Raw genomic sequence first — 13,631 nt, forward strand, 5'->3', positions numbered from 1 at the left:
GGCAGAGATGTTTATTTTATATTCTGACTTGAAAATTATGAGCACAATCAACACTTTAAAAAATGCGTTACACACATTTTTGTCACGTGTCCAAAATGTTAAAGTACGAGCAAAGTAGCAGAGAGTCTATAGTCAAATGGACATTCCAGCCTAGTAAATGTAAGAACACTTTGTTTAAAATGCCAAAACCCAGAAGACTGTCAAAGCACCGCATGGTTTTTGAGGTCTGAACTACTCTACTTAGACAATTTTTTCTGCCAGGGCTTGGTTTTCTGCTTTCCCCTCTCCCCGCTTCCGCACTCCCACTCCTTCTCCTTTACCATTAGTCTCCTCCCATTCTTCCACAGAAAAAAAAAATCACATATTTGGTTCCTTTGCAATGAATTATAAATTTTGTAAAGCTTGCCAGAGCTGCTGCAGACTTTTCATGAACGCTGCCATGTTAATCTGCTGGCAACATTTGCCTACACAGTACAGGATTGACCTTTTGCTGGTTTGCTCTTCAGTTTTTGCCTAGTACAACTCTTTGGACGGGGTGGGGAAACATGGCTCTTGTTCTTGCGTTAACCACCAGGTCTGGGAATAGAAATTGTAGCCTCTCAAGTTTAATAGGACTCCCAAGCCTATCACTGAGCTAGTTTGGCACTTTACTATTATTGTTTTTCCCTGTTCTTCAATCACTTCAAGTGGTGTGATTCACGGCTTTGGCACAGTAACCAGCTGTTAAAAGCAAAGATGAAATCCATAATGTTTTGAAAATCTGCCTTAAAGACTCCATTCCACTTGGACATGCCCAGAGTGTCCTATTCCCAACTGCACCTGTCCAGGCTGTGCCTCACGTTGCACAGAAGGGACAGAGAGCTAAGCAGCACAGAGAGTCAAGGGGCACGGAAATAAAAACCTATTTCCTCATTGCAGTTACCAGTAAATATGTTTTGAAACTGGCTTATCAGATTGCTGGGGGCTGCATCCCTATTTCCAAACAAGCTGGATGACTTACAGCTATCCTGCTCAGCACCAGAGAGTATGGACATAACCCTTCTGGGCTGGCAAAAATGCTGCTGACAAATTGCAAAGAAAAACCTGACTCTTGGCTGCAGTTACATTGCATTTCATGGAAAGGTGTGAAAAGATTCCCTGAATGGATCCCTGAAGATCTGACAGGAGTGGGAAGAACTTCCACTTGATTCTGGAAGCTGGATTTCTACTCTTTGGACTTGTGCCTGCTGGGTTTGTGGGGAGATGTAGTTTGATGTGTATCTCCGACCAGATTGTCAGAAGACACAGTGGCATGGCTCACAGGAGGGTTTTTCCTTACTGTTGACTTTCTGCAATAGGCAGAGAACCTGTGGGAAGGGCTTGGAAGGTCCCAGCAGCTCTGTGGGAGTTCTCGCATGGCATGAACACATTGTTTCTAGTGTTAGGAAAATATTATGGCAAGTCTGGTATTTCTCAGTGTTTCCAGTAGGTCATACTATTTCCATGCTCTTTGGATACAAAATTATCCATGCCACTGGCTACAGGCTTTAGAGCGCAGCCATTCTCCTGTCCCCTGGGCTGGCAAAATTTTTCCTCTCTCCTCTGCAGGGGGTTTGTTAGGACAATGTCATCCCTCACATTCTTGCAAGTTCAAGTTCAGAGGAGACACAAACCTTAGGTTTAAGCATGACTTATGGCCTAAACTCTTTTTTAACACCCAGGGGCCAACACAGGTTCCTCTGCTCCCATGCCTAATCACTCCGTTAGCAGGAGGCTATGACCATATGAGTTTCAAGCTGCCCAGCTTTGATTCTGAGGCCTGCACTACATTGCATCTCTGTCTGCAAACTCAGGAGCTTCTCTCACTATCTGAGCCATTTTCCATGGTCAAGTTGCGTAGACACCATTCAGGTCACCTCTTCTTTTCCTCCCCACATCAGCCAGGGCCAGTCTTTCCATTTCACGCAGCCACTATGTGACAGTGCTGCTCGAGACACTGCTCATGTTTCCACAGGTGCTTATGGGGTTGGGCAGTACAACTGTATAGAAAACTTTTTCTTTTTTTCTTTTTTTTTTTTTTTTTTTTTTTGTTTATTTATACTTATTACCCGTATGTTATTTTGAACCTAGATCCCTTTTCTGAGCTGCTTCCCCAGGGAGAGGCTGTCACATCACAGGGTGCAGTGTGAGAACGGGAATGGCACTGGGGGGGGGTAGTGGAGACCTTCGCTGCTGACCTAAGATCATATCCACCAGCAAGTTCACTTCCAGCTGACATTGCTTCCACCCCCGTCTGGAACTGCAGAGCACTCTTTGGAGAAAGGTACATGGTGGCTGAGGTAGCCAGAAGGCATTGAAGCAGACAGGCTGCTCTGCAGCCACAGGCCTCATGGATATTGAAGAGACCACTAGAAAGCAAACATGAACTTTGATGATGCTAAAAGCCCCTCATATGGGATGTAGGGTTCATTTCACTGTTGTATTTTCCTAAAATTCCTAATTTTGAGAGGAAGACATGCTGGATAATGTCTCTTCCAGGCTAGAGGAAAGCTGCCCTCAGAGGGAAGAGGAGAGGTCTCTTGCCTTGACCTATTTTTAGGGTGCAATTTGAGCCAGGAGACACTGAGTGGAACTGCAGCCTCAAGTGCCACTTTTTAGTTTCCATCTTGATTCATTCAGCTGCTGAAAGCTTTGAAAAGGTGATCCCTTCTGGACAAAAAAGTGGATTCAGATCACAGGCAGGGACACACAAAGAAATGCACAAGTGCATTTCAGTGAGATAATTCTAACTTCAATTACCTTCTCATTTCAAGTCCTTTAATAAACATCCTTCTTCACTGAGGTGCAATGCAGATTGCATGGGACACCTCAGTCTTTGCCTAGTGGTCACACATTCTCTAAATGAGACTATTGACTTCTCTCTTACACAGGCTGGAAATACAACTGTGTTGGATTGTGTATTTGCGTGACCCCCTGAGCTGGTAATGGCCCCATTTCGAAATGATGGGGGAACAACATCCAGTCACAGGTTTATTCTTCCTCCCTGGAGAAACAAATCTATTGCCTGCAATGAAAGGCAGTTAGCAACTATCCAGCAATTTTAATTCCAGCCTATGTTGCTCCCCTCTCCTGGAGAAAGTGAGCTGTTGTAATTAAAGGTAGTTAGCAGTTCCCTAGCAAGTATAAGTACTTGCAGCCACTAATTACAGTCTGTTCTCCTGTTCCCCTCCTTACCACAGGACTGGATTGCTCAATTTAAGGGGAAATATCTGCCCTCACTTCTGGCTAACGGTTAGTGATCTCATTCAAACTCATTCAGGAATCCCCATGAAGGGTTATGACCCATAGTTGGAGGAACTCACAGCTATAGAAACAGTTTATTGTGATTTATTATGTTTCTAATATGCTGGTATTATCTATCTAACAATGTAAGCAAAGGGGTGGTACTTCGTATCATATAATGCCTGCATGACTATTTTTTTAATAGCTATGTTTTGATTGTGCTATTTAATTTGCATTTTATTTTACATCGTTAACAACTTTACTGAGGCCAACTCATCATCCATCAAGAAAGCTGAGAATATGTTCTACAGTCTTTATTATTCCTGGAAGTAAGTTCCTATGCTGGTTATAGAAATCAGGGATAAGAAATAATTTTGATATTGCCAACAGAATTTAAATATCTCCAAGACTTAGCACTAAAAAGTGCTTTATGGGAAGCTTAATATACTCTTGATAAGTGGTAGAATGTGTTCATTAGCAATGAACATAATACTGAATTTTCAGGTCTTGCAATCAGTGCGTTACTAAACAGAGGAAGGTTCTCTTCAATATGAACACGGATATTGGAGGCCAATTCATCACATAGTAACTTAAGTGCTGAGTAGGAAGCAGGGAAGGGAAAAACCCAATCACTCAGGTGTCTCAGGTACTTGAGTTAGAGAAACCAGCCACAGTAAATGAGTATGAATTATGCTGTTTCACTACATCAAAAACTGCAAATTACAGGACAGTGGCCTGTTAGGCTTCTTTGACCCCCAGCTGAGTTGGTTCAGATACATTTATGGCAGAGTTTCATTGGTCTGTCTATAGTCTATTAATCATTCATAGAAGATTCTAGCTGTACCCCAAGACTACTGGGACAAAACAAGTTTTCAACCAGCAGTAATCACAGTCGGGTTCTCAGTCTCCAGAGATTTCATCTCCTTTCTCCATCCTTTATTGCAATGAGCCAGAGCTTGGGAACATATTCAGGTTTCAGTGTGTGTTAAATGAGCTACCAAAATTAGCTTGAAGTGTGACAAGTTGCAATCTGTTGTTGAAGGGAAATCAGAGAGGAAATTAAATACTTTTATTGTAATTGGGACTGAGCAGTGAGCTAGCTCATTGTAATTGGGACTAAGCAGTGAGCAGAACGGGTTGAATACAGCTATTGAGATGGAGATACAGGAGTGTTAAGAGTGCTCCCCAGAAATCTCTCTTTTTTTAATTTGTTGCAAAAGGGTTGCTTCATAAACTGCTGGGCTCACAGGCATTTTTGGATAAGAAACAAATGAAAACTACTGAAGTATGTTCTGCTGGGCTTGGAAGACTGTCCTGGAGGCACTGCGCACTGACTGTAGATGCATTTTCCTTATACCTCACCCACAGCAACCTTTGGCAAATAAAAGCCAATAAATTGGCTGTTGGCAGATTGAGGCATTTTGCTTTCCATCTTGCCTGTCCTGTGGATTAACTGCTGTTTTTGTGAGAGAGCTCAGTTGAAGTGATTGTGTGGAGTTACACGAGCTACACCAGAGACTCCCCTGAGATGGCACAGGTGTACTCGTGGTGAGAATTTGAACCATGTCTTTGGTGACAGTGAAGCAATACAAGCTGCCTGTGCATGAGTAAATTTCACAGCTTCCAGAGCATCTTGTTTGTCTTCCTTGGGTGGTAGGTGCTGCCCTGGAACTGTGCAGTGAACCATTTATGCTCTAAGTCAGCAGCTCTCATATGAGCAACCACCCAGAGTGCTGGATGTCACCCTGTACTGGACTGCAGCTAATGAGCTGTAGACACACTTTTTCCAAGCCAGGGTGAAGGAAAGATGTCATTACTATATACTGCCATTTGGGAACCAAACCAGGAAAAACACTTTTATATCTGTCTTCTTTCACATTTCACTCTTCACACATCTTCCATGTTGATTCTGTTTTCATTTCTAAAGGTTTGTTTGTTTTTAGCTTAAATGTGGTTTATTCTTAAGCTAGTGAAGGGCACAACCTGATTGCATGCTGCAGTTTGGGTGATGTGACTCCATAGAGTGGTTTTTTTCTGCTTCAAACCTGGGTGCTGTTGTGGACTCAGAGCAAAACTTCTGGATAATTCTCTCATTGACAACCCACCTCGGTCCAACCACGTGCACAGTTTTTCACCTTCCATGGTAAGATGAGTTTGTAAACACCTTCTGGTGCTGGAAGTTAGACCTGTGCCTGTGAGACAGAGCTGCCCTGCAGCCTCCCAGCTTCTCTCTCTGCACAGGTGTTTATAGACTCAAGCCAGCCAGCCAGCAGCCCTGCTCTAGGCAAGCTCAGTTCATTGTGTGGATATCTTTCACTCCAAGGCGTGTTTTCCCAATGTGTTAAGTATCTTTCTCCTATGTCTTCAAACTCTCCAGTTTTTGATGTTCTTCTTGAAGAGTGCTCATCAGGGGTGAAAACAGAGGTAATGGAAACCTCTTGCGCCCACAGACTTGCCCTGTTAAAATGCCCATGAGCATCTTGTGGTCACAAGAAGTTGCCTGAGGAGATCAGGTCAGGCCATATATTGTAAGTGATTCTTAACATGCCTTCTCTCACTGCATTATTCTGTACTCTTCACTGTTCCTAGGGGCTTTGTTTGAGGATTGCTTTCCAGTGTGGATTTCTAAGGAATTTAAAATCACTTGTAAACTGCAGCTTGAGTATTTCTCTGTAAATTTGCAATATAAATGTATGAATGTGATTTTCACTGTCTGGTTCATATTTTTTAAGATTTACAGACTGTAAGACTTAAAAGGGTCTCCCTTTCTTCCCATTTTAGAGTTGGTTATCATCAGAGCCACATCTTTTAAGAAACTAAAACTCCTTCTGGATTTCATGATTTCTCTGAGGCCTTTCAACACCTCACTATTAATTTTTCACCCTGGAGTTTTAATATTATATTCTTGGCATACATTGTTCTTTCTCCTCTGCTTTGCCCATTAATCCTTATTAATCTTCAGGGGCAACACAGTCCAGTGCCTTGAACATGGCATCTGGGAGTGAAAGACCCAAGCGCTAATCCTGACTTTGCAGCTGACTTGCCATGTGGCTTCCAACAAGCCACATCTCAGTCACAGTCTCCGTCAGTTCTACAGAGATAATAATTCTTGCTTAGCTCTACTGATATACCTCTCAGGGGCATTGTATTAAGTAGTTAATACTTGTAAAGTGATTTGGATCTCCAAATTGCTGTATAATCAGCATGGGTAGTAACCATACAGAAAATTTTATAGATCTGTAAATGCTGAGTCTTCGGTCCTGCATCTGCTCAGATTTTTCCTGCAGTCTGCCCCCCAAAAACATACAAATTTTCAACACAGATGAGCTAACTTTAATTTTTTTCAGTGGAGATGAGCAGCAGAAGAATTTACATTAAAAAAATTATTAATTTCCAACGCCACTGTTAGGAAGGTCTCAGTCATTGCAAACAAAGCAGCAGTCACCTTGGAACACCTCCTCTTGTCTCCACAGAAGCAGTCTCCTTATCCAGGAACAAGTCACTTGGTTGAAGTGCTGCTTGCACTTAGGCTATTGCAGACAAGAATTGCCAGTGCTGTGCCACAGGCTTTAAAAGATTTACTGGGAAGTCTGAAAGCTCAGAAATTAAAAGTAGATTTTTTTTTTCAGGAAGTATATGTGAAAATAGTGGAAAGACAAGCCTAAATTCCCCAAAAAGTGGTAACACTTCACAGGGACGTGCTATGTCAATCAACTGTGATGCATTTGCTACTACCCAAGTATCTGCTTGGATTGTGCAAGGAAATACAAAAGAAGACAGGGGTAACACCCTAAGCTGATTGAAGCCAGTGGTTAAATTCTCACTGACTTCAGAGGAAGCAGTTTTCATCCTAGATGCAGGAGAAATTGTAGCAATAGTTCCTCAGTCTCTTTTTCTTAAATGGTAGTTTTGATGGATTGGCTTCTGAACATTTTTACCTATTTCTTATCATGTTCTAATATAGCTTCTACTCCCTTTATAATGTCCTTCTTCCCCTAATTTATTTTTTCATTAACTCCCCCCCCCCCAATCCCTTTCCCCTTTTGTGTTCATTTTGTTTTCCAACATTCTCTCAGCGGCCCATCTCTATTTCTGTTGTCTTCCACCTCTGTGCACCACATCTTCACACAGCTCCTCATGCTGACATCACCTCTGCCTCAGCTCAGTGGCCAGGAGGAGAGAAGTGAGCTTGACCCTCTGCTTAGCAGGGAGCAAGAGGCTGTGAGACTGTGGTTATGTGCATGCTGAGTGTGTGCACACGTGTGAGAGAGACACGAGTGGCTGGGTGCTCATCTCACAGCCCTTAATAGATGTGATGTTACAAACAGCACTGATTATTTGTGACTGCTGGTTATTTAACCATTCTCTTGCAGGCATGCTGGAGTGCATTTGCCTGAAGGCAAAAAGAGCTCGGTGGCCAGGCTTGAGCAGGACCAAGACTCAGGCACAGTGTCTGGCTTCAGCAAGGGCTCTCTGCAGCAGGCGGGAAAGTGCACAGGCTGGAAGGCTTATGAGAGACAGGGACGAGCAAAATCCAGCCTGGAAATGTTGGATCTAATCCTTCTTTATGCCTCAAGTTAGCCAACACTGCTGAATTGATTGCAGTAGGATACATTCCCACGCCAGCCAAAACAGATGTTCATACACTAATTCTGCTTCACAAGGGGAAAAAGTTCTAATGAAGTATTTCAAGAAGATGGGGTTAAGAATGTTATGTCAGATACAGAAAGAAGTCTTGGAGTAAACTGATAGGAGTGGAAAAGAGCAGGCTTTGGAGATTAACCAAGCTAAAACTTAGCTTAGTCACAGCATCCACATGAAGAGACAAGGAAGATGCCCTTACGCTTCAAATTTAATTTCCTGTCTATTCTGGAGTTTTGCCACAGAGGAGCATGCAGATCAAAGTGCCATGTTCAAATGTCCCCAGATTTTGTGCACGTCCAAGATCCAAGCAGATCTCTAACTTTTTTCACTGTCATTTACAGTTGTGACATTTAAATTTAGAGCTTGATCCTGCCTGCCAGGTATAGAATCTGATTTTGTAAGATAGGCAGTGATGTGAGCCAGGTTTGGCAGGACAAGACCGAGCTCTTATTTTGTTTCATCTGACAGTTTCAGTGAGGCAATCTCAGTCTTCTTGTCATGCCTTGTGGAAAGTGCAAATTTAGATGTCATGGAGATTTTAAAATCAGAGCTGGCAAACCACAAAAAAACCCTTGGCTCAGCTGGCGCTTAAATCTTACTCGGGATTCTAGTTAAGTTGGATACCAAAAGAATTGCTTCTCTAATACACAGGAAATAATGGACTTATACAAGTAAAGTAAGGCTTATTCCTCTAGTCTAAAAACACACTCACATTATAGTGACAGGGGGCTGAACAGAGCATTTGGATTAAGTAAAAAAACCCCACCTGAGGTTCCAGCCATTCCTCTACCTAAAACTTTTTTTTTCCACTTTTGCTTATCTCTGATTTGTGTGGTTCTGGTTGCAGTCAGACTTGCATGTAGCCAGACCTCATGAAATAAGTTTTCTGTGCTCAGTGGAGTGAGAAACTTCTCATCAGAAAGATATTTTCCTCCAAGTTTATCAAGGCTTTTTTTTAAGAGAAATTCATTTGCAGAACTGGTGCAGGTTCTGTGCTTTTTCTCCAGACCTCAGCATTCTCATCTCTATTTTCACTCATTTTCCTTTCTGATCAAGCATCATTGCACTGATGAAGATGTGAATGAAAGGAAACACAACACTAAGATGATGTAATGTGGTTAAAATATTTGGACATGGCATATATGAACACAATTAGCACTGTCTAAAAATAGTTTTAATAATAAAGAGGGCTATGCAATGTTTTGTTGCAATTTGCCCAATAAAACTCTTCTCTCTACATGTTCCTGTCTTGGTGCTCTGCTCAGTTAATCTTTGACTTTGGAAAGTGCTCTCCTAACAGGTCTTACAGAAAGAAATCTTTGCTCCTTTATCGAATTGTTTTAGAATTCATTACAGACGGCTTCAAATTAGCTGAAATATTATATTTCATATGTAGAACTATTATTCCTTCTGGAATAAGGTAGATGTGTGACTGTTCATTTCAGGATGATTTTCCTCTTTTTGTTGGTTGTCATTCCATATCCAGAAGTGAAAGAAAAAAGTCCCACACCAACTGCTATCTAGCCCCTAGATAGATTTTGTCCTGTTGCAGTGCTGTGACACATTTGGCTTGTCCTAAATGCCTGCACTGCAAACAGTCCTACCAGAAAGATGCATTGCCAGCAATGCACCCTGTATGTGTGTCAGCACATACATGATGGGAACAAAATGTAGGCATGTATGTTACCATGGGAGCTGCAAATGTAACTCAGATCAGCATCAGTTTTTATGGCTTTTTATGGCTCAGGGTGTTGCTGAAGCATGGACAAGTCCCCCAGGGTGAGAGGCCCACCCTGACTGTCCCTAGGCTGCCATGGGTGGGTGGCAACCCCAAGAAGCCCAGGAAGGCGCCAGGCTGGGTGGGCTTCCATCACCCTGTGGGGCTCGGGTGATCAGGCTGACAAGACTTTTTATTTTACTGTGCTAAAGCTGTGAACTTTCTGAGGCTGCTCTTCCCCCGAGGTCTCCTGTGAAATGACAAGGCTTTCTGTTTGTCTTGGCTTGCCTGCAGAGGGGCTGGTTTCGCTTACACGCTCACACCGTGCAGGGCTGGTCTGTCCTTGTCCTCTCTTGAGGAGGGTGGCCACTTGCAGGCAAATGCTGCCTGATCTCCTCCTTCAGTGCAGGACACATGAGCAAAATTAGGGAACTTGAGAGGATTGATTGCTGCCTCCCTGTGCACTCTGCGAGGGGGGCACCTTAAGCCCCTGCGGTTACCTGCCGCCACAGGAGAGTAGTCATACTATTTTTTTTTTTGAAAAGAAAGATCTTGTGTCTTCCCTCTCGAGATCAGCCTGGGCTAGAGTGCAGAGCCATGTCCCTGGGAGTGTGTTCTGATTGCTTCTTCAACTTCTGTTTATACAATTTTACAAAATTTTGGCAGGAATCAAGAGCACATACCAGGGTGTTGGCTTTTATGAATCTCGTGGGATGTGAAAGTCAAGCTGACTCGATGAACTTTGGTTACATATTCCAGACAAGCACAATGACTCTATTTATTCAGACTTGGCAGCCAGAATGCAGATTGACTCTGTGGGTAATAAATTTTCACAGCCACAAAACTTCAGCAGCAACCAACCTGATCCTGTGCAAAAAAAATGCATATGAGGAAGCAGACTTGGGTTGCAAAAATATGTTAGATTATTATTCCATGTATGCCTACCAGTCAGTTAATTTATTTGGCTATTGATTGACATGAATTGCACAAATGATGCCAGGGATCTTTCTCCCTTTAAAGGAATTCTTTTCTATTACAAAATGTTCATGTTGTAAAAGGACAAGTGAGGAGGGGGGAAAAAGAGAATTCTTCATATTACAATTGACAATCTCTTTTTAATATTTCACCCAAGACTGATTTAAGTTATCCAGTGACCTCTATGGAGAAGAGCAGGGTATTATAATGGGAACTGCTTCATGTGCTGTGCCACACTTCAAAGAACCAAAAGGCAATAACCACTACAATTCAGTACTCTGAACAATCTTAAGTACAATTTTGACATCTTCATGCTACAAAAGCTTCAGATGCTTTCTGGAAGAGACGATGATGAAATTATTACTCTATGTGTTATAAATCAGAATGAATTGGCTCTTTAACTTGCAGATTTATGTTAACTACCTTGGTATCTGCTAATTGCATGCTCTTCAGATATTGATTGAGGATTAAAAAGTATATTTTCTCAATCTGTGTGGTGTAAAATATGCCAACAGGAAATTTTCTCTCTGCATATTAGATCCTATGATCACTGCCTGTAAAATTGAAATGATCAGTTTAAATGGATAAACTATGCTCATTAAAGAGGAAAAATACATTTATGTAATTAAAATTATGAGACTAATATGTGTGGATAATATAATTACTGTGGGCACACACGTACTCAGCTCAAATCCAGCCTCTCTGGCTTCTCCTGGGTCTGTGAATCTCACCACAGATTCCACAATCCCTTCTCTGCCTAAACCTACTCATATTCTTTATGCACAACAAACACTTTTGCATGTCCTTTGCTGCTTGCTATGAAGCAAACCAGAATTTTTTTTTCCTTGGCTCTGCCAGCCTGTTTCACTCTGACATCCATTACTCAGGATCCTGTCTCCCTGCCTGAAGGACACCTCTCCTGGCCAGCAGCTTGTGCCTCCCTTATCACCCAGCCCCTGGCTGCAACATCATGGCACCTTGGTCTCCTTTTGTCACCCTTTAGACATCCCTTCTATGCCTCACTTTACTTTGTCCTATGCTGTCTGTGAGCTGTATTTTAAACTATCTAGACAAGCAGGAAGAGTAATTAAATGTGAAGTGTTTCAGGGTGAAATATGTTAAACAAAAAGAAATCGTATAAATATGTAAATAATAGAATCTATGTGCTGAATCTTCTTAACACCAAGAAGCTTTGCTCAAAATAGATGAAACAGAGGTTTACTATAAATATTAAAATGTTTTGATTTACCTGTTGTTTGGAATATATTGTAAAATAGAGATATCTAATAACAAGAGTTAAAGAAAATCTTGCAAGAATTTCATGCCTGTGCTTTGAACCTAGAATTGTCTAAGTTCCTGAATTTCAGAAGACTAGATATCCATCCAGCCTACCCATCTAGATATTCCAGTTATCCATAACTGAAATAATTATATTGAAGCTCTTATGGCTTAGCCCCAGCCAGCAACAGTACCTTGCAGCTACTTGCTCACTCCCCCTGCCCCAGTGGGATGGGGAGGAGAGGAAGGAAAAGAAAAAAAGTTTGTGAGTTGATACAAAAACAGTTTAACAGTTGAAATAAAATAAATAATAACGTTGTAAGAATAATAATTGCAATTAAAAGGAAAACAGCAAAAAAGAGAGAAATATATTCCAGAAAAAGGACAAGTGATGCAAAATACAATTGCCCAGCATCCACTGACTGATGCTCAGCCCACTCCCAAGCAATGATTGGTGCTGCCCAGCCAACTCTTCCCAGTTTATGTACTGGGCATGACGTTCTGTGGAAGGGAAATAAATCCCTTTGGCCAGTTTGGGGCATGTTCTGGCCACGCCCCCCCCCAGCTTTTGCTGCTGGGGGAGCAGGAGACACTGAAAAGTCCTTGACTCAGGGTAAGCTCAGCAACAACTGAGACATCAGGGACTTATCAACACTGTTCTCACACTGAATCAAACACAGCACTGTACCAACTACTAGGAAGAAAATTGAGTCTATCCCAGCCAAAACCAAGACAGAAAACCACATTCTATCTCTGAGATGCAACCAGGAGCAGTACTGCCCTCATATACTCTGTTGAAGGCATGGGTTGTGCATTTTAAGAAAAGAAGGAAGGGAAGGGGGTCTTGGCCTCTCATTCCCAACCAAATCATCCACGCCAGGATACTGAGAAGGAGAGAACACAGCATAGCACTGCTTGGCAACAAGGCACTCAGCTGGTCATGGGAAAGTCAAGCTCCAGCCCTATTCTGCTGAGTCCCGAGTTATTTAGACAAAACACAGCAATCTTTTAAGGAAAAACTGGGAGACACCTCCTACAGCCAAGAAAATCCAGCTCCCCTGACACATGGAAAACATTGCATAGTGTATCTGCTGCCAGTCAGGTAGTTTAGGGTGTTTAAAACACAGGCAGTTGCTGTAATTGCTGTGTCACAGAGTGAATCAAATGCACAGCCAAGGCTTTTTTCAGTTCTCTTTAGCTTTCTTAGCAGGCATGGGCCACGCAGAGTCAGGACCAAAAGTGCTCAGTGCAGAGGCCAGGGCTGGGGGGATGCTGGAGGCAGGTAAGAGATAAACAGCCCAGCAGCTAATCCCCGGGGCCAGCTCATGATTGCAAAGTTGGCCTGAACCCTTAATCCAGAATTCCTGTTTCTTCCCTCCTTGGCAACTCTTTAAAACAAAACAAATTCAAATCAGAAGGAAGCTGATACAAAAACCTTCTGGGTCGCATCAAGGTAATAAATCAAGAGCACTGCAGCCTGTTCCCTACCAATCCAGCAGTTAACACACGCAGGCTGGCTCTGAGCAGCAACATCTGTTACTCCAGTTACAGTACTGCCATGTATTTTGATAACCTTTATGTATGTTTAGAAAAAGCATTAGCAAAATATTTGCAGTAGCTCAGTCTGGACATGAAACATGCTTCAAGTGACACGTTACTTGTCTGATTCTTACCTGGTCATTGTCCTCTTCATCACTGCTTAACTTGAGGTCATCTTCTAGCATTCTGGAAAGCAAGTAGAATGAATTATAACTTA

General features: G+C 42.3%; 1 protein-coding gene across 1 annotated transcript in view; it reads right to left on the bottom strand.

Moving 5' to 3' along the window:
• The window catches only part of AFF3 (ALF transcription elongation factor 3), a 314,337-nt gene that overhangs the window by 73,646 nt on the left and 227,060 nt on the right, over positions 1 to 13,631 (bottom strand). Inside the window, exon 8 of the mRNA XM_066313661.1 lies at positions 13,549 to 13,600. Coding sequence (XP_066169758.1) covers positions 13,549 to 13,600 — 52 coding nt within the window. The remainder of the gene's footprint in view (positions 1 to 13,548; positions 13,601 to 13,631) is intronic.

Source organism: Sylvia atricapilla, chromosome 2 (assembly GCF_009819655.1).
Source record: "Sylvia atricapilla isolate bSylAtr1 chromosome 2, bSylAtr1.pri, whole genome shotgun sequence".
NCBI lineage: Eukaryota > Metazoa > Chordata > Aves > Passeriformes > Sylviidae > Sylvia > Sylvia atricapilla.